The following is an 18445-nucleotide window of genomic DNA, read 5'->3' as shown; positions in this document are numbered from 1 at the left end:
CCATATCAGGCAGCCAGTGGCCCCTGACCCTAATATGGCTTATAATAGTGACTCTTTGTCTGGTTACCCTGCCAATCCAGGGTAGGGAGCCGAGGAAAGCCTGTGAAAGGCCTTCCTGAAAGGAGAATGGTTTTACTTGTAGAATCACAGATGGTACAGAAGTTACACAGCTAATTAGGGCTGGTCAGTCCCCAAGCCTAGCTCCCTTCACCAGAGATAGTGGCACACTGGCAGGTGGGAAACCAGGTGAGCTGTCTGAATTGTCCCCACCACCCTGACCTTGAGGGGGAAGGAAAGAAAGCAAGCGCTCACTCTGGGGAAGAAGAAGCTGATAAGGGCTTTTAAAAAGCTTTCTCTTTGTCTCCATCTCCAGATAAACCTGCCTTTCCTAGGAGAACTGGTGGGGCCCAGGACAGGAGCACTGGAGCCCTGGGGCAGGACACACAAATGGGGTGGTGTTGCTGGAGGCTTGTTTCATGCACCTTTTTCTGTCCAGCAAGGTTATAACCTCCCCGAAGGCAGGGCCTATGCTTATGTGAGTCTTCCATGATGCCTGTCCCTGTCGTTTGTCAAAGGCATGGGATTTAGAACTAGGAAGGACTTCCGAAGTCATCCATTCAGTGGTCTCCCTTTCATTTTACAGGTAAGGAAACTGAGGCCCAGGGAAAAGCAACTTCCCAGGGTCACGCAGGGAGTGGCAGAGCACGAGGAGCGGCTTCCCAGTCCTGAACAGACAGCATGAAGGGAAGGGCTTCCTAATACTGTCAATTCCTACTTTGTGTCCTTTTTCTGCCTCTGTTATCTGGCTCAGATGCCCAGACTCCAAGCATTGTTATTTTGGGGGTATAGCCCCCACACATGACATCTGCAGCTCCATGAATTGTAATCCCCCCCCCGAATGGGTTTCCCACCTATCCTTCCAGTCACATTCACCTGAGCCCGGGCCTTTCTGACTCCATCCCCCATCTCCAGTAGCTCTCTTACCCCCTGGACCTCGTGCTCAGACTGTTTCACCCGACATGCACATTCTCTAGGCTTTTCCATTTCCCTTGGTCTTCTGTCTGTCCCCCATCTGACTGTGGATTTCTTGTTGGCAAAGGACCCTCTGTGCCCTCCCTAGGCATCAAGTAACCTGACACTTAGATTGGACTGAGGCATTTGGCTTTTAGAAGGTGGTTGGGATTGTAAGTGCTAGGGAGAAAGGGTCAGGTGGCAGCCTCTGAAAGGCTTGGTAGGGGAAGAGGCTGGAACAGAAGAATCACTTTTGACAGGTAGAATTTCTCTTAGAAGAAAGGAAGTGACTTCTTTGCCCTCAGGGAATATCCCTTAATAATAACTTTATTAGGGGACAGCTAGGTGGTGCAGTAGATAGAGCACCGGCCCTGAAGTCAGGAGGGCCTGAGTTCAAATCTGGCCTCAAACCAAACACTTGACACTTAATAGCTGTGTGACCCTGGGCAAGTCACTTAACCCCAATTGCCTAAAATAAAATAAAATAAAACATAACTTTATTGATCTGGTTGCACCTAATTCTCTAGAATTAATTCTCTAATTTTTGTACATCAAAAGCTTTTTCCTGTTCTTTGAGTGATCCTTGTCTGTGGGCTTGGGGGGACTGCCTTGGGGACCATTTCCCACTTGCTGATTCCTTAAAAAGTTAGACCCCAGGCTGATTCTCAAGTAGCTGGAGTTATTTGGTGGGACAGGCCTTGAGAGAGAAGATTCCCAGGCCTAATTTGGGAAAAGGTTCTGCTGGACACATTGAAGGTGAGGACAGGAGGACAGTGGGACCCAGGAGGCTGCCTTGTGGCCTGGTTCTCCCCAGGCTCCTGCAGGCTCTTCACCACTGAATTCATGCCCTGGGCTCTTCTCACATACTCTGTATTTAGGGAAACAGTTTATCCAGAGAACAAAGTTTTCCCCACTGAGCAAAGTTAAGAATTTACTTCTATGTTTGGGATGTTGGTTTCTGGGGGAATAGCACTGGCGGCCTGGCCTCCTGTGAGGGGAGAGCCACACCCCTCCTTCTGGGAAGAATTAAATATATAGTAGCCAGAGTGCAGAGCACTTCTGATCTCGCCCAGAAGCCTGGGACATAAGGCCCCACCCAGCGGCTCCCTGGCCTGCCATGCCCAGAGGTTCTGTCCACAGTCTGTGGCCTGGACAGTTGTCCTAGCATAGTTTGCCTCAAGGATGCTCAGCCCAAGGAATGCCTTTCTCCAATTCTCATCCATGTATTAAATGCTTGTTAACACTGGGAAGACATCTCGGCTTTCATAGCAAGTCACACCTTCTGACACTAGTCCTGGTCAGAAATTCACTTCAAAGACTAGGCTAAATGAGAAAATAAGGTTTCTCACTGGGCACACTCCAGCTGCCTTCTTCCAACCCTGTGGCCTGGCCCCTTCTCCCAGTGGTGAGTTCCTCCATTTTGAGGAGGGCCCATTCTCTGGGCTCTGCTGTTGATACCCCCATATGGGCATTACAATGTTAGCTCCCTGAGGGCAGGAATGGGCTTTCTTTTGCTTGTATTTCTATCTCACCACAGTGCCCCATTCATTTTAAGTGCTTAATAAGCTCTGGTTGACTTAAGGGGTAATGAAACTGACTGGAATTTGGGCCTGCGTTTTCTCATCTGTAAAATGGACGAGGGGAGCCAGGCCAGGCGATCTCCTTCCAAAGTGCTCGTAGTTCTGACCCACCTTCAAGCTCTGTTTGCAGTCTCCAAATTCAAACCACAGTAGTCCAGAGAAAGGGTCAGCCAGCCTTCCTTGGGGGAGTCACTGCAACGCAGACCAGCGGTCGGAGAAGAGAGCGCTTCTTTCGGCTTGGTTCCTAGTGGCTCCTGCCGCCAGCTTTGCAAGGGCAGGGCCTTGCAGGCCTCTCGTGGGTGAGCCGGCCTAGCATCTCCATGGGCTTGTCTGGACTGGGAGACCCAAGCGCCCTCCTCTCTGCCCTGTTCTTGTCAGTTACATTCCTAGTGCTAAGAGAATTTGTCTTTCACTCTGCAGGTAGCCCTTTCTTTTTGTAATCTCCCTCTACTTCCCAAATAAGTCTCTTTTGTGAAAAAATTGATGGTGTGATTTCACACAAAGAAATACTATTTACAACAGTAATTCTTAGTTGCTGACTGTGTGCAGCTCGAGCCAGTTGACTTGGATTCACCCCGAGGTGTCCCAGGGACGTGGCCTGGGAGGTGACCTCACAATTGGACCCTTTGCTTCCACCTAGGGGTCCAAAGGAAGCTAGCCCCTTTGGACGCTGCACTGCCTCCTTCCCCTGCTCATCTGTCTGGCTAGACATTTTACTTAACAATTAACTTCAGTCCTCTTTGGTGCAGTCTTAACCTGCCCGGTCCCTCAGTGCCCTCTCTGACAGCCCACTGCAGGTGGAGTAAACTTTGCTCTTTCTGCCCCTCCTCTGGGGGCACGAGTTTGAGCTGAGATCCCTGCATGTTGGAGCGCGGTCAGCAGTCTCAAAGTGGGGTTCTTCCCAGCTATCAAAAGGGGAGATGCCTTGGAGCTTGCTGTATCAGAAGACCGAGGCTGGAGTAGACCACAGTGTCCTGAGTCCCCACCTGGCCACTGGGCATCGTCCCCTTCCCTGGGCTGTCCAGGGTTTGCAGACTGTTAGTCCTTGAGAGGCTAAGAGCCTTTTTCAGTCATTTTTCAGTTGTGTCTGACTGTCCATGACGCCTTTGGGGTTTTCTTAGCAAAGATCCTGGAGGAGTTTGCCGTTTCCTTTTCCAGCTCATTTGGTAGATGAGGAACTGAGGCAAACAGGGTTAACAGCTAGGAAGTGTCTGAGGCTGGATTTGAGGGCCCTGTGCCTCTTTGCTGCCCCTGGCATCTACTGGCACTGTGGAGGGTGAGGGTTCTGTGGGCCCGCAGGGCAGAGACACAAGCCCTCCGGCCACTGGACTGACTTTGGCTCCTCACCCAATAGAGAGTGCCACGGAAGCGTCCTGGAGCTGAGTTACGTAGTGCCGAGCTCAGCTGCCCCTTTAGCCTTGGATTCAAGGCAGGCCCGTCCCTTAGCTCCAGCAGCTGTTGGAGGAGAATTAAAAGCATCGACTCTGAGAACTGGAGGGTCCTTGGAGACCCTTTGGTCCGGCCCATGCATGGATGGACCCCCCCCATAAAGTACTGGGCAGAGGGTCACCCCAGCATGCTGGCAGCAAGCAGGGAGGGGACAGCCGAGCTGCCTGGCTCTCTGACTCCCTCCATGGTGAGTCGGCAGCCACGCTCTTCCTCTGCCTTGCAGCTGAGGCCACGTGCTGGCAGCCCCCTCTTTTTCCCTCTTCATCTTAAGATGTTGGAATCTATCTTTAGATTCTGATAACGAGGAGGCCCTTCTCACCAAGGCCAAACCCCTGTGTGTGCTCCTGATCCCATCTCCTGTCTCCTTCACTCGTTCTGTCTGTCTGTCTGTCCATCCCTCCTCTGCTGCCTGAGACTTCTCCCAGCCTCCCTTCTCTCCAGCTCATCCTTCACCTCTGACGTGTCTTTTTAATTTTTATTTTGAGTTCCAAATTCTCTTCCTCCCTCCCCCTCACCATTGAGAAGGCAAGCAGGGCGGTACCCATGATACCCACGACACGCTTCCTGATGTCCATCCCGCCATCTCCGAGGCTCCAGACTGACCGCTCTTGAGCGCCCTTGGCTTTTCCCTGCTGTCAGGCGGCCAAGCTGGATAGAAAGATTGGTTAAAGGAGATGGAGCCTGGAGACAAGAAGGCTTAGAGGGGAGGTAGGGGCCCCCAAACCAGCTGGCCGGCCTCTGGCATTGTATGGCCTGGGGTGGGGGGAGCCTAGAGGCCCTAGAGACAGGCGGAAGTTTGAAGTTTCACCAAGAGAGCTGCCAAGGATGGAGGTCGCGGGCAAACAACGACCCTGGGTCTCAGTTTCCCCGTCTGTTCAACGAGGGGTGGAACTTCGTCTTTTTCAGCTACAAATGCCCAGGCAGGTGAGTGCCGCCATTGCTTCCTGTGTGCACTTGGTGGCAGTGTTGGCCCTGAAATCCCCCCTGCTCTGCGGAGGCCCGGGCTGAGCTGGGGTCCATGCTTCCTTTTCCTCAGGCTCACCCCAGGTCAAGGTGACTCCGTCTGCATGCCCCCTGGGCGGTGGCAGGGATAACACAGCCAGTCCTAGGGGCCCCTGTAATGGAGCCACAGCCAGGGTGTGGGCATTCACTGTTGATTCTTGGTAGCACAAGAAGTAGTCAGTTTAGGAGGAGTTTGGGGGAGGGGGTGAGCACACCTGCACCCTACAGTAGAGGCCTGGGGGGAGGCCAGGCTTTGCTAGCTGTTTTGGGGAGCCCTGAGCTAGAGCCAGCCAGGGGTTCACATCCACCAGGCTTTAGGGCTGGCTCCTTTCCTCCTTTTCCGGCTGCTTCCTTGTCCCCGTGACTGTGCCTTTCTCTGCTATGAGCCCCGCTTTCTGGTGGGCCTGTGTTCCCTTTTCCCTCACCCCGCTCTCTTTGTATATTGTGCGTTGTGTCATCTCAGTCATTTGGTGGGACTATGGGTAAGCCTTCCCAAGGAAGACAAGGAGTGTCTTCCTTTCCTTGGTGTCTCCTGCCCTTGAGGTGCGGGCCTGGCTCCTACGTTAGATTTGGGGTCTGCCTCAGTTAAACTTGGAGCCCCTTCCAGAAGCCCATCTCTATTTGTAATTTGCCAGTGCTCTCTTAGGCCACGTGAGGGGAGGCCACCCGGGTCACTCCCCACAGGCCTCCCCCTTGTCAGCTCCCCTGTGGACGTCTTGGGGTGAGGGTCCAGGCCCCAGATCGCTGCCCTCACCTCTGCGCTTTCGGAGCTCCGCTTCCTGTCTGGCCACCTCTGATGCTGGATTTGGACTTTCAATTTCTAGCAGCAGCCCCCCTTGTAAGGAGAAAGTGATGTGATGCAGCCGAGAGCCAAGCACCTGTCCCTCCCCCTCCCCTCGCATGAGGGTATGGACAGAATGGCCTTTGAGGTTCCTTCCAGCTCTGGGGCTATGGTCCTGCAAGGCCAGGAAGCACTTAGGATGAAAAAAGAAGCAGAGATCTTGGAGGGTAAAGCCCTTATTTCTACAGCCCCTCCTCGTAGGTGAGGCACAGTCCTGAGAGTGGATCTAGGCTGGACCGGGCCCATGTAACCACGGTGGGATTCAGGTCAGCCGTGGGTAGAGGTTCAGCAGGTGTAATTTGGGGGGCAGTGCAGGGGAGGGAGTCTCTGGTGCTGCTTGGACTGCGCTGCTGTTGCGCGCTGGGACAGCACCATTTTTGGTCTAATTTGAAAGCTGTCCAAAGCCAGATCTGTCCAAACCCTGCCCTGCCTCACTCTTCAGGGGCTCCCCAGGGGAGGAGGGAGAGGAAGGAGGCCCACAGGGAAGGACTGCTCTGTGGGGTCCTGGTAGATGGGAGCCGAGCAAAAACCAGACAGGGCAGTCACACCCTGCTCCGGAGTCGGAGTTGATGCAGCCTCGTTTTCCTCTTCTCTCTCCCCTCTCAGACAAGGCCTGAAATGAGGAGGGGGTAGCATGGATGCTTGTCACCCCAGCGTGTGAGCTCTCTAGAGGACAGTTGGGGGAAGGCAGTGTCGGGGCTGGTGGTTGTTTTTTTTCTCCCTTAAGCAAGTGCCTCGCTGTCTCCTTGGCCCCAGCAGGGAAATGTGGCTGGTCCTGCAGGGCATCCAAGCAGAGATTGTTGCTGAGCTTTACCTGGGCTTGTGAGCATGTCTTCTTCTCCCCGGGCAGAGCCCAGCAGAAGAACATCCTTCCACGGTGACCGCTGCAGGAGCCCGGTGACAGGGGCGCACACAGCCTTTGGCAGGTTCTCAGCTTGGGAGCCCTCCCGGGGGCTCCTTCGGAGTTTGGCACTGGTACCCCAACCAGACTACTCTGCTCTGGCTTGGAAATGCTGGGCAGATGGAGGCATCATGGGCAGAAGGGTGTGCTGTTTTCTGGAGTAGTTCTGTCTCCATGCTTCTGTTTTTATGCAGAACATGAGGAGCTCAGGCAGACAGTTTGCTTTGATGCAGCTCGGCCTGACCTGTAGGGGAGTCACCCAGTACGGCGGCTCCCCGGATTCCTGAGAGGGTCTCCTTACATCCTCCAGATTCTTTTTGGGGCCAGGAAGGCTTGGGTCTCCCCCAGGAATGAGAGGTCTGGTCCTGCCCTGCCACCAGCTCTCTGTGTGACCTTGGGCAAGTTCCCAAGCCTTGGGTCTCAGTTAGGTCATCTGTAAAACGGAGCACTAGCATCTTTCTTTCTCCTGCGGCTCTTGTGAGATATTGTCTGTGAAAGCCTTATACAAAGTGTCTCCCTCTTCCCAGTGGCTGTCCTGAGTGAGCCCAGGTACTGGGGAGTCTGTGGAGAAGAGCCTCCCCTCTCTCTGCCTTCCCTCAGGCGTGCAGGGGTCTTTGGGGATGGCTTTAGGTGGGACCAGACCCACTTGAGAGGTTTAAGAAGTGCTCTGAGCGGTCCCTCCAGCCCTTTCCCATCTGACAGGAATCAGAGTCATATAATAGCTCATCATACTGTCTCCTCCTTTATACAAGAGGCCTTCCCACCCTTTATCACATTTGACAGCTGCAGTCCTGGAGCTAGGCTCAGCCCAACCTGCATTCGGTAGCTTATGCTCTACCTGGAGAACACACTTCAGGAAGAGGAAATCGAGTCATTTCAAAAGAGAAAGAGCCCGTCAACAGGAGAAGGGGACGTGCATACGTGCCACCTGAGCTAGGTGACTAGTGAGGGCCAGATGACAGTGAGGGGCTCCGAAAGGCCAAGGGGAGGAGAGACAGGGCATGGGGAGTCCCCTGCCTGGGCGCCAGGGCAGGGGCCGGAGGGTCCTGGAGGGGAGCAGTGAGTCTGCTTGGAACACAACGGAGACTGTGGAAAGTGGATGGATTGGAAATGACATGTTCGCTTTTCTTACTTTCAAAGCTATGGTGCTTCTCTGAGCTTCCTTCTGAACGCATTTCTGCTCTTTTCTGGACATTTGAAAACGTTTCGTTGGCCCTCGAAAGAAAGAAAGAAAGAAACCCTCGAAACACATAAACATAAGCCAGCAAACGGATGGCCCCTGTGGTTCTGGCCTGATGCCTGCTGTCCGTCCCCTCTGACCCGAAGCAGGTGCGGTTCTTCATTGGTCCTCTGCTGATGGGCCGCTCGCTGCATCGTTCAGACTCCTCAAGTCTTCTGAGACTACTCGTCGCTGGTTCCAAGTCTTCTGGTCCGTGTTAGCCTGGATTCCCTGCGATGGTGTCTTTCGTGTGTAATAATGTTCTGCCACATTCCCGTGCTGCAGTTTGTTTTGGCCGTTCCCTTATTGTCTAAAAGGTGATCTAAGCCCTCCCTACCCCACTGAGATTCTGGGTCTTTTTTTCCTCTTTGAATCTAGTAGGTGCTTAATAAATGTAGTCGACTGACTGACTATGCCCACCCAACATTATCTTCCCTCTTAACCACCTCTTCCCTATTTCTGCTTGTTTTCTTGTTTATTTTGGTATATTTCTATAGCAAACTCTGTGTGTGTGTGTGTGTGTGTGTACATATATATATATATATATATATGTATGTATGTATATATATGTATGTATGTATATGTTCAATCTTTGCGCTTTCCTTGTCCATTAAAAATGAGTGAGCTTCATCAGATGCCCATGCCGCCACCCCTTCCTCCATGTTTTGATGTCCCTCTCATACACCCTAATTGTCAGAAATACCAGGCTCCATCCCTTTCTTCCACCTTTCTACACAAGTATATTCCTTTTACCCTCTTTTTTTTGCCCTCTGCTTCTCATAGATCGGGGCAGTTTTCATTTCAAGATTCCTGAAATATAATGTCCAGGCTTTTAAACATGCATGGTTTTCAGGGAGTTCAATGATTCTTAAATGAGTTCTCCTTGATCTTCTTTCCAGGTTGGTTGCTTTCGATATGAGAGATCTTAGATTTTTTCCCCTAAGTTTTCAGTCTCTTGATTCTGTTAGACTCTTCTTGCTGTCCTGAAGAGTCGTTGATCGCTGTTTGGTCAGTTTCAAAGGTGTCCTTTTCTTGGGTCAGGTTTACCACTTCTCTTCTGAGCTGTTGATTCTCCTTCCAATTATTTCATCTAGAGCAGCACTTCTTAAAGATATCTGGGTTCTGTGAACTTGTTGTTTTTTTTGTTTTCAGTGTTTTGATAATTGTATTTTGGTATGCTTGGTTTCCTTTGTAATCCTATCTGTTTTATGTATTGAAAACCTTTTTTTCTGAGAAGGGCCCCCAAGGGGCCCAGGATATCAAAAAGAGCTCTGGCTAGCTGTGTGACCCTGGGCAAGTCACTGAACCCTAATTGCCTTTAAAAAAAAAAGTGCTCTGGAACTTTTATTTCACGAATTTATCCCCTGCTTCATCTCGTCTAGGTATTCATGTTGTTCTTATGGAAAATAATTTTTTTTTTTTACTTTGAATCTCCGTTTGCAGATATTGCAGTTACTTGTTTCTTCTTTTGAGGATCTCTCCATCTGTAGTCGATGTTTTCTTTGATTTACAGCTTTAATACTTAAACTTCAAGTTTGAGGCAGGGCCAGGCTTTGACACCTGCTGTGCTTTTGGGTGGGGTGGTTGACCCTGCCTGGTCTCTCCTGGTACCCTTCACTGTGACCTTCCACTTCCTGAGGTTCGGCCCTCTCACCTCACTCAGAAAATTGGATCTTCAGGCCCCTGTGGCATCTCAGGGCAGAGGATTAGGCACCTCAGAGCCTCCAGTCTGAACAGGGCTCCTGAGCCCCAAGCCCTGGGGCTTTCTTGGGGAAGCCCTCTGCTTCTGCTGCCTTGAGGCCACATGTGTCCCTGAACTGTCTCTGGTCCAGTTTGGAGGCTGCCCTCCACTTGGTTGGTTCTTCCCTTTCCTGTTGCCCTTAGAATTTTAACTGATGTCTTTGGATATAAGAATCTCTTACTCTAGTGGTCAGGCTGCCGTTTTGACTGGAAATCCCTGAAAGATCTTCGAGAAGGAAAATGGCTTGATCAGAACCAGTTTTTTCCTCTTAATTCAATTTCATTTTATTTTCAGGTCTGTGTTATCTCTGTCCCTTCTATCCACTCATCTCCCCCCAGCTTGAGGAAGCAAGAAAAGAAAACAAAACCCATTGTAAACATGCATAGGCAAACAAAACACATCCAGCTTGAGCCGTGTCCAAAGACCCACTCTGGCTCACGTCTGCACCCTGTTTCTGTCAGCTCTGTCTGGAGGTGGGCGGGGAGCATGTGTCATCAGGAGTCCCCTGGAATTATGATCCTGGGGTTGATTAGAGTTTCTAAGTCTTTCAAAATTGTTGGTATTTACAAGATTATTGTTATCATATAAATCACATTTTCTTTTTAAAAAACTTTTTGGATACTTGTACAGTTTAATTTGCAAACAGAATTTCTGTAACAAATTGTTTTTAACCAAATCATGTCTTATAAACTACAGAAAACCCAGGGATAAAATGACCTCTTCATTGTGGAAGACCTTCATTTACATTATTATTGTAGTAGAAAATACAGAATGTAGAGGATGACTGAAAAGACTAATGCAATATTAAATTCAGATCTATACCTCATGTAGCTACTTAAAACATGGTTTTAAAGACAAAACCCAACATTTTTCACTTTGTATCAGTTCATACAAGTCTTCCCAAGTTTCTCTAAAACCATCCCCTTTATTTCTTGCAGCATAATGTCATTCTGTTGCTTTCATATACTTGCTCAACCATGCCCCAGTTGAAGGGCACCCTCTCATTTTCCAGTTCTTTGCAAATACAAAACAAGCTACTATAAATATTTTTGACCCTATAGGTTTTTTTTCCTCTTTCTTTTATCTCATTGGGTCATAGACCTTGTAGTGGTATCCCTGGATCAAAGGGTATGCACAGTTTTGGGGACAAAGTTCCAGATTACTTTACAGTTTTACCAACAGTGCATGTTTTCCTACAGCCCCTCCAGCATTTATCATTTTTCTTTTTTTTGTCAGTTTTGCTAGTCTAATGGCTGTACCAGTCTGATGGTGGGGCACCACCTTGAGGTGGCACCTCAGAGTTGTTTTAATAATCATTTCTCTAATTATTAATTCCTTAGAGTTTCTTTTTTATATCAATTGGGAGATGACTTATAAATTCTAATCAATTCCCTATGTATCTGAGAAATGAGACTTTTATCAGAGAAACTTGCAGTAAAGATTTCCCCCATTCGCCTTCACCTCTTCTCATTTTAGCTGAATTGGTTTTGTTTGCGCAAAAACTTTTAAATTTGTTTTTGTTTTTTTCTCACTTAATAGTGTTTTTTTTCCAATTACATACAAAGATAGTTTTTAACATTCACTTTTACAAGATTTTGAGTTCCAAATTTTTTTCTCCCTCCTGCCCCACTCCCCTCCCCAAGACAGCATGCAATCTGATAAAGGCTATACATGTACAATCGTATTAAACATATTTCCACATTAGTCGTATTATGAAAGAAGAATCAGAACAAAAGGGAAAAACCACAAGAAAGAGAAAAAAAGAGAAAATGGTCTGCTTTGATCTGCATTCAGACTCCATAGTTCTTTCTCTGGATGTGGATAGTATTTTCCATCATGAATCCCTTTGAATTGTCTTAGATCCTTGCGTTACTGAGAACAGCTAAGTCTATCAAAGTTGGTCATCGCACAACGTTGCTGTTACTGTGTACTCCTGGCTCTGCTCGCTTCACTCAGCATCAGTCCATACAAGTCTTTCCAGGTTTTTCTGAAGTCCCCCTGTTCATCATTTCTTATAGCACCATAGTATTCCATTACATTCATGTACCACAATGTGTTCAGCCAGTTGATGGGCATCCTCTCAATTTCCAATCCTTGGCCACCACAAATAGAGCTGCTGTAAATATTTTGGTACATGTGGGTCCTTTTCCCACTTGTATGATCTCTTTGGGATACAGCCCTAGAAGTGCTATTGCTGGGTCAAAGGGTAGGCACATTTTATAGCCCTTTGGGCATAGTTCCCAATTGCTCTCCAAAAGCTTTTTGATTTTAAGTAATAAAAATTGCTCATCTTAACTCTTTGCGAACCCATATCTCTCTTTTGGGTCATGAACTCTTCTCTGTCTCTAGACAGTTTCCTCCGTGTTCTTCTAATTTGCTTTTGATAGCACCCATTCGTGCCTAAATCATGTACTCACTTGGAGCTTATCTTGTTATACGGTATGAGCTGTCACTCTGTACCTAGGTTCTACCAGACTACTTTCCAGTTTTCCCAGCAGTTTTTGCCATAGTGAGTCCTTGCCCCTTTGGGTTTATCAGATGTGAGTTATCGATCTCGTTTGTCATGGTATGTTGTATTCCTGATCAGTTCCACTGATCAGCCTCTCCATTTCTTACCCAGAATGTTTTGATGATTATGGCTTTGTAGTATGGTTCGAGATCTGGTACTGCTAGGCCCTCTCTCTCCAGATCAATTTTGTTATTATTTTTTTCTAGTTCTATAAAGTAATCATTTGATGGTTTGATTGCTATGGCACTGAATAAGTAAATGACTTTCGGTAGAACTGTCAGATTTGATATTGGCTTAGTGTACCCCTGAGCAATTAGTAATTCTCCATTTATTTAGATCTGCCTTTATCTGTTTGTGTTTGTTTTGGCCAGAATTGTTGTAAGAAGCCGCGTGTGACGGCTCAGTGGAAGATAGACAGCTGTGGAGCTTGTCAGGGTGTAACAGGAGTCAGGCTAGGCAGGCAGGAGAGGCCCCAGTTAGATGGAGGCTGGCCGGTACTCTTCACCTGGGATAGATGAATTTAAAAAAAAAAAATTGACAACTCTAATGTTTCCTTGGTAATCCTAAGTATCGTACATCTGGCATTACTCTGAATAAAAGTCATATTCACTAGCATTACTCTAGCGTATTATACATGTGACCTCGATCGGTCCTCACCGTGATCCTGTGAGAGGTACCGTGGTCATTATCCTCATTGTGTGGATGGTTCAGATGGCGCACAGGGCTGTGGCCGGGAAGGGGCCGAGGCAGGATTCCGACTGAAGGCTTTCTGATTCCAGGGCACCGTCCAGGGTGATGGATGGTGAAGGGCTTCCTCAGTTTTCCCAGACCACCAAAGGGGCCCTTGACCAAACAGGTGAAGAACCCCTGGCGAAGCAAATGGAAACGATAGCTCCATTTTATGGAGCAGAGTTTGTGACTTGTCCAAAGTCACACAGATTAATGATGGAGCCAGTTTTCAGGTCCAGGTCCCCTCGCTCCCAGTACTTTTTTTCTCCCTTAAACTATGACCATCACACTCATCCTTAGTGCTTGGGGCCTTCGGGAAAGCAGTCGGGACTGCCTGGTCTCTGAAACGTGCGGGACTTTGTTTTTGGCTGGCTGCTTTTCCTGCAAGTGGGCAGACAGGACCGAGTAGGAGGCTGAGATGTTCAGGCTTTGTTCCTGGAAATTCTAGGCGAAGGAGAGCTTTCAGGCAATCTCACGGGCAGCTCTCCCTAAACGTCTCCTGTGGAGCTCAGCTCCTGGCTGGAAGACAGGAGGCAAAGGCTGGGGGCCGGCCGGAGGCTGGAGGGACTGCTTTTAGGTGGGAGCTGGCCTTATGGGCACTAGGACTGCCCACTGATCCTCCCCCAGCTTCTGCCAGTGCCCCAGCAGGTCAGGGGTCTTCTGTCTCCTCTACATCCCACCCACTGCAATCTTCCTTGGGTTTTGTCCATTAGGCCATGGGCTGTCCTCAGCAGACACACCTCACAAACCCTGTCAGTCGCCTTCTGGGTCTGCCTTTGGCCCCATCTGGGCCTGCCACCTGCCCCCAGCTCGCAGCTCCAGATGCTCCAGGATGAGGGATGAGGACAGGAAGTTGTTCCAGCGGCCCCGTTCTCCTGATTTTACTCTTGGCCATGACCCAGACTCTGAGTTGTCTACAAGGCAGCCAGACTTTGAACCCTGGGGCCAGTGTACTCAGGGAGATCAGGAGCTGCTGGTGGGCAAGCCGCAGTGTGCCCCTGGCCCCAAGCGTGCCCCTAGCCCCCAGCCTTCCAGGCAGAGGCAGCTGTATTGCCTTGGCCTGATTGCCTGGCCCTCGGCAGGGTGAGTACATGGTGCAGCTGGTCCCCGCTGGTGGTGTGGCCCGTGTCCTGGGTGGTGTGTGTGTGTGTGTGTGTGTGTGTGTGTGTGTCTGTTGTGTGTGTGTGTGTGGTGTGTGTGTGTGTGTGTGTGTTGGGGGAGGGGGTCATCTGCTACCTTATTCGTTAGACCTGCCTTCTTCTAGGCTAGGCCTAGGCCTTTAATCTCCAGCACTTTCTCTGTACAATATTATTAAATGTGGAGGCTACAAGGCTCGGGGGCACATGTTTGATGCATGCCACCTGCCTCGAGTGGGGTGCTGTAGTGTAGACAGCTGGGGTGGCCCTGCTGTGTGTGTGTGTGTGTGTGTGTGTGTGTGTGTGTGTGTGTGTGCGCACACATGCTCCTGCTGTGTATGAGTGCGTGTGTATAGGGGGTGGGAATGAGAGGGGAGGACAGCGATCTCCAGGGTCCCTCAGCTCTATCTTCATGAGCCTGCCGAGGGTTCGCAGGCTGTGTGTGGTGGGTCAGGGTCAAGCCGTTTGGTATCAGTCCTGAGGGTGTGGATGGAGGCTGGCAGAGACGCTTCTCAGTCCCTGAGGTACTGCCTGTAGTTGAGCAGGCGATGACCAGGGAGCGCCCTCATCCCTGCTGGAGAGCCCCGGACCCAGCTCCTCCATCCAGCTCAGCTTTGTGATGCCACACTTGGCCCTGCGCCTCACGCGGGCTCCGGAGGGGCAGCCTGGTTCTGTTCCTGTCTCAGCAGCTTCCATTCAGGGGCTGACCGTCTGTCCAGGCCCCCAGGCCACCTTGCCGCCTTCCCCTCCCTCTGATCCCAGTCACTGCCCCCGCCCGCTCTGATTTCTGACCTCAGTGAGCCCCTCATTCATTTAGCAAACATTTCCTCCACACCCATTCCTATGGTTAAGGCCTGTGCTGCCAGGGAGAATGAAAAGGTGACTGAGTCATGCTCTCTGCCTTCCATGAGTTTACCGTGGGTAAGGAAAATGCTACTGCAATAAAGTACCAAGAGAGGTATTGTAGGAGGGGCCCAGAGCCCAGATTCAGAGAGGAAAGCTGGCTCTCCTGGAGGAGGGGCTGGGCTGGGGGCTCTCTGGACAGGCAGCTGGAGGCCAGAGCCCAGAGGGCCTGGACAGAACCCAGCACGGGTCTGAGGGAGCGCTGGACAGTTAATGAGCAGAGGAGGGACGGAGGGCATTCTAGAGGCGCTGTCACATCCTGTAGCTTCTTTCTGTTGAGACAGTCTGTGCTTACCCATGGGCATGGTCAGGGCAAAGCCAGGGTTCTCAGTTGCCTGTGTCTGTGGTCCAGCCCAAAGCTGCCCTTCAGAACAGGCAGGGTGGGCCAGCAGGCTGCCCGGGAGGCTGTTGCAATCATTTGGGCTTTTTAAAAATTGAATTTTCTTTTCCTTTCTGTTCTGAAGTCCATTCCTCTCCTGCCCTCCAGAAAGCAAGAAAAGGAAAAGCCTTTACGTGAGAAAGGCCACGGTAACACTGTTGTGTTTCAAAAGCTTGACTGCTGAACACAGAACTTCTTTTGGGACCCTGGCCACAGCTGACGTAGGGCTGGGCAGGGCAGGTACAGGTAAACCTGGTGAGGCCTGGGCTGCTTATTACCAATGACTTCGCCAAGGTCACAAAATGAATCAGTGGGGGGAGTAGAACCTGTGTATTGTGGCAGGCGTCCTTATCACCACACACAAACGAACCAAGGAGGTCAGGGCTCCCCAGCACCTTATCAACTCACCCTGACGTGATTTCTGCCCAGAGCTAAGAGGCATCTTTCCCCCATCACCCCTGGGGCCTGGAAGCTTCCACTGACCCCACCTCCTGGTGCCCTTTGTCCCATTTGGGAGGGAGGGGAAGGCAGGAGGGGAGGAGTGTCTGGCGGAGGAATGAGGCCCAACTATTGATGTGCTCAGCCTCCCCCACAAATAGCCACCAGCACCATCGGGTCAACGCTGGGCCCCATCTGCCTGCGTCCACCAGCCTCACTGTCCCCAAGGCTGAAAGGAGCCCACGGAACCTGCCCCTGGGACTCCCAGGAAAGCAGGGCGAGGTAGACTGAGAGCTTCTGGGGTGACGTCTCAGCGGCTTCCTCCTTGGGCTCCCCCTTAAAGGAAGGGCACACAGTACAATTCTCCTCCCCTTCTAGGGGCAGCTAGGTGGCTGTGGATAGACCACTGGGCCTGGAATCGGGAAGACCTGAGTTCAAATGTGACCTCAGACACTAGTGATGTCACTGAGCACGTCACTTCCCCCTGTTTGCCTCAGTTTCCTCCTCTGTAAAATGAGCTGGAGAAGAAAATGGCAAGACAGTGCAGGCTCTTTGCCAAGAAAACCCCGAGTGGGGTCACAAAGAGGCAGACATGACAGAAAACAACTGAGCACCTGCTCCCCTCCCCAATGTGGTGGGACCACAGATGGTGCCACAGGGCTGTGAGGGGCAGGTACAGGCTGGAGGCTTGGAATCCAATTGCCCCGTCCCCCAGCCCCCTTTGGATGCACCTTCTGGGTCTGTGGGGTTGCTGGCCTCCCCAGGGAAGGAAGGGTGGGCCTCAGGCCCAGGGTCGTGCAGTTATTTTACATGTTTGTGGGGCCTAGACTTGTGTCCCTGCTCGAAGCCTTTCTCTGAAGGACCCCTGATGTGGGGGTGTAGGGTCAGGGGTTCACGTTGCAGGGACGGGGTGAGGCAGGTGGCTTCTGAGGCCCCTTTATCCTCAGAGGCTGGGTGATTCTTGGGCTCCTGTCTTTGGACGCCTTCCCTGGGAGATCACCTCCAGCTAGTGGGGGCTTGTCTGTGGAGAGTTGTTTGGGGGCTGTCTTCTCCTGTTGGAATGTCAGCTCCTTGCCAGCAGGACCTGTTGCCTTTCTCTGTGTCCCCAGAGTTAGCACTGGCCATGAGGGAGGACTTCATAAAAGCTTGTTGACTTGGGAACCGGAGGCGGGTTGGGAGAGCTGGAAGAACAGACCTCTTCTAGATACGGAGAACAGAATGTAGACACACAGCATGCTAGGCTTCTAGAGGAGGAGGCATTTGTGGGGAGGTTGTGGAGAGGAGGGGCCTTGGGAGGGAGCCCTGCTGTGGCGAGGACACAAGAGATGTCCGTCAGCTCCATAGACCCTTGGAAGTCCAGGAGCCTAGTTGAGCCTGTTTCCTTATTAGACCCTCTTCCTCTGGGTGGTGGGGGCCAAAAGGAGGGAGGGTCTCAAAAAACATACAGACCTTATGGTGCTGTAAATGCTAGCTGTCATCACTAATACTGTAATCTAGTAGTTCGAGCCCCTAGTTCTACAAATGAAAAGCCTCAGGCCTAGCCCCGCTCCTTCCGCCAAGTTAGAGGATTCCTTAGGAGGCGTCCAGGCAGGCACCTTCCCCTGCACAGAGGAACAGATAGCTAGCTGAGCTGGGATTTAAACCCTCCAACAGCCCCCTCTGGCTAGCTGGGGGTGGGGGTGGAGTGGGCATTTCTTGTAGCAGCCTGGCTGAATGCCAGGGCACGTTTACCAGATGGTTTTGCCACCACTGAGTGTACCCTGGCCAGAGCCAGAAACCAAGGGAAGGGAGCCCAGGCTGGAGGCGGCAGGAGGCTGCGGCCTGGCTCTTCTTAGCTTCATCACCCCCTTCCTAGAATAGCAGGGCCCGGCCTCGGGGTTTGCCTTTAAGGTGGTTCTGGGGCCAAGTTGAATGTCTTGGTTCTGGCAGCCAGTCAGACCACCCAGGGACACAAAATCATGTGTTTGGTAGAGAAGGAGGCCCAACGTTACGTTTGGTCTTTCACGTGAAGCTGGAGGCGTGAGGGAGGGCTGAGAAGGACTCTCACCACCTCCCTTGGTGGTCAGCACCAAGGCTGAAAAAGACCGAGAGACCAGTCTCCAAGCTGTGGCTGCTCTCACCAGGCCCTCTCTCTCTCTGTAGATGTGGAGGTTCCGTTTGGCCCAAGGGGGCCTAAGGCTCCTGAGCATCCGACATGCCTACAGCTCCCAAAGCAGCCAGTACCCCGAGTACAAGCCCATCAAGAAAGTCATGGTGGCCAACCGAGGTGAGTAAAGAACCGCCTGCCCCCCCAACCCCCGGCTGGCCTGGCCTGGCCAGGAACCCGTTGTCCCCTTCACGCCCCACAGCCTCCATCCAGATCCATCACAGCGCCCGCCCATCCTGGAGCAGGACCCAGGGATTTGCTTCTTGTTCTTTCCAGGTGAGATAGCCATTCGAGTGTTCCGGGCCTGCACGGAACTTGGCATCCGCACTGTGGCCGTGTACTCTGAGCAGGACACCGGGCAGATGCACCGGCAGAAGGCGGATGAGGCTTACCTCGTTGGGCGTGGCCGCGCCCCGGTGCAGGCCTATCTGGACATCCCAGACATCATCAAGGTGGCCAAG

At 51.3% G+C, this 18445-nt stretch overlaps 1 protein-coding gene across 3 annotated transcripts in view; it reads left to right on the top strand.

Moving 5' to 3' along the window:
* PC (pyruvate carboxylase) overlaps window positions 1-18445 on the top strand; it is an 86556-nt gene that overhangs the window by 41381 nt on the left and 26730 nt on the right. For 2 of the 3 annotated variants that reach the window (XM_020967953.2, XM_020967950.2), the window contains 2 exons: window positions 17981-18104; window positions 18261-18445. In XM_020967953.2, the coding sequence (XP_020823612.1) occupies window positions 17981-18104; window positions 18261-18445 (309 nt within the window). Of the gene's footprint in view, window positions 1-13924; window positions 14066-17980; window positions 18105-18260 lie in introns of those variants that run through there. The other variant, XM_020967951.2, reaches the window with a different exon arrangement.

This window comes from Phascolarctos cinereus, unplaced genomic scaffold (genome assembly GCF_003287225.1).
Source record: "Phascolarctos cinereus isolate Bilbo 61053 unplaced genomic scaffold, phaCin_HiC Scaffold_9;HRSCAF=440, whole genome shotgun sequence".
In the NCBI taxonomy this organism is placed as follows: Eukaryota; Metazoa; Chordata; class Mammalia; order Diprotodontia; family Phascolarctidae; genus Phascolarctos; species Phascolarctos cinereus.
Note: the sequence above shows the minus strand (reverse complement) of the source record. Positions and strands in the feature narration are given on the sequence as shown.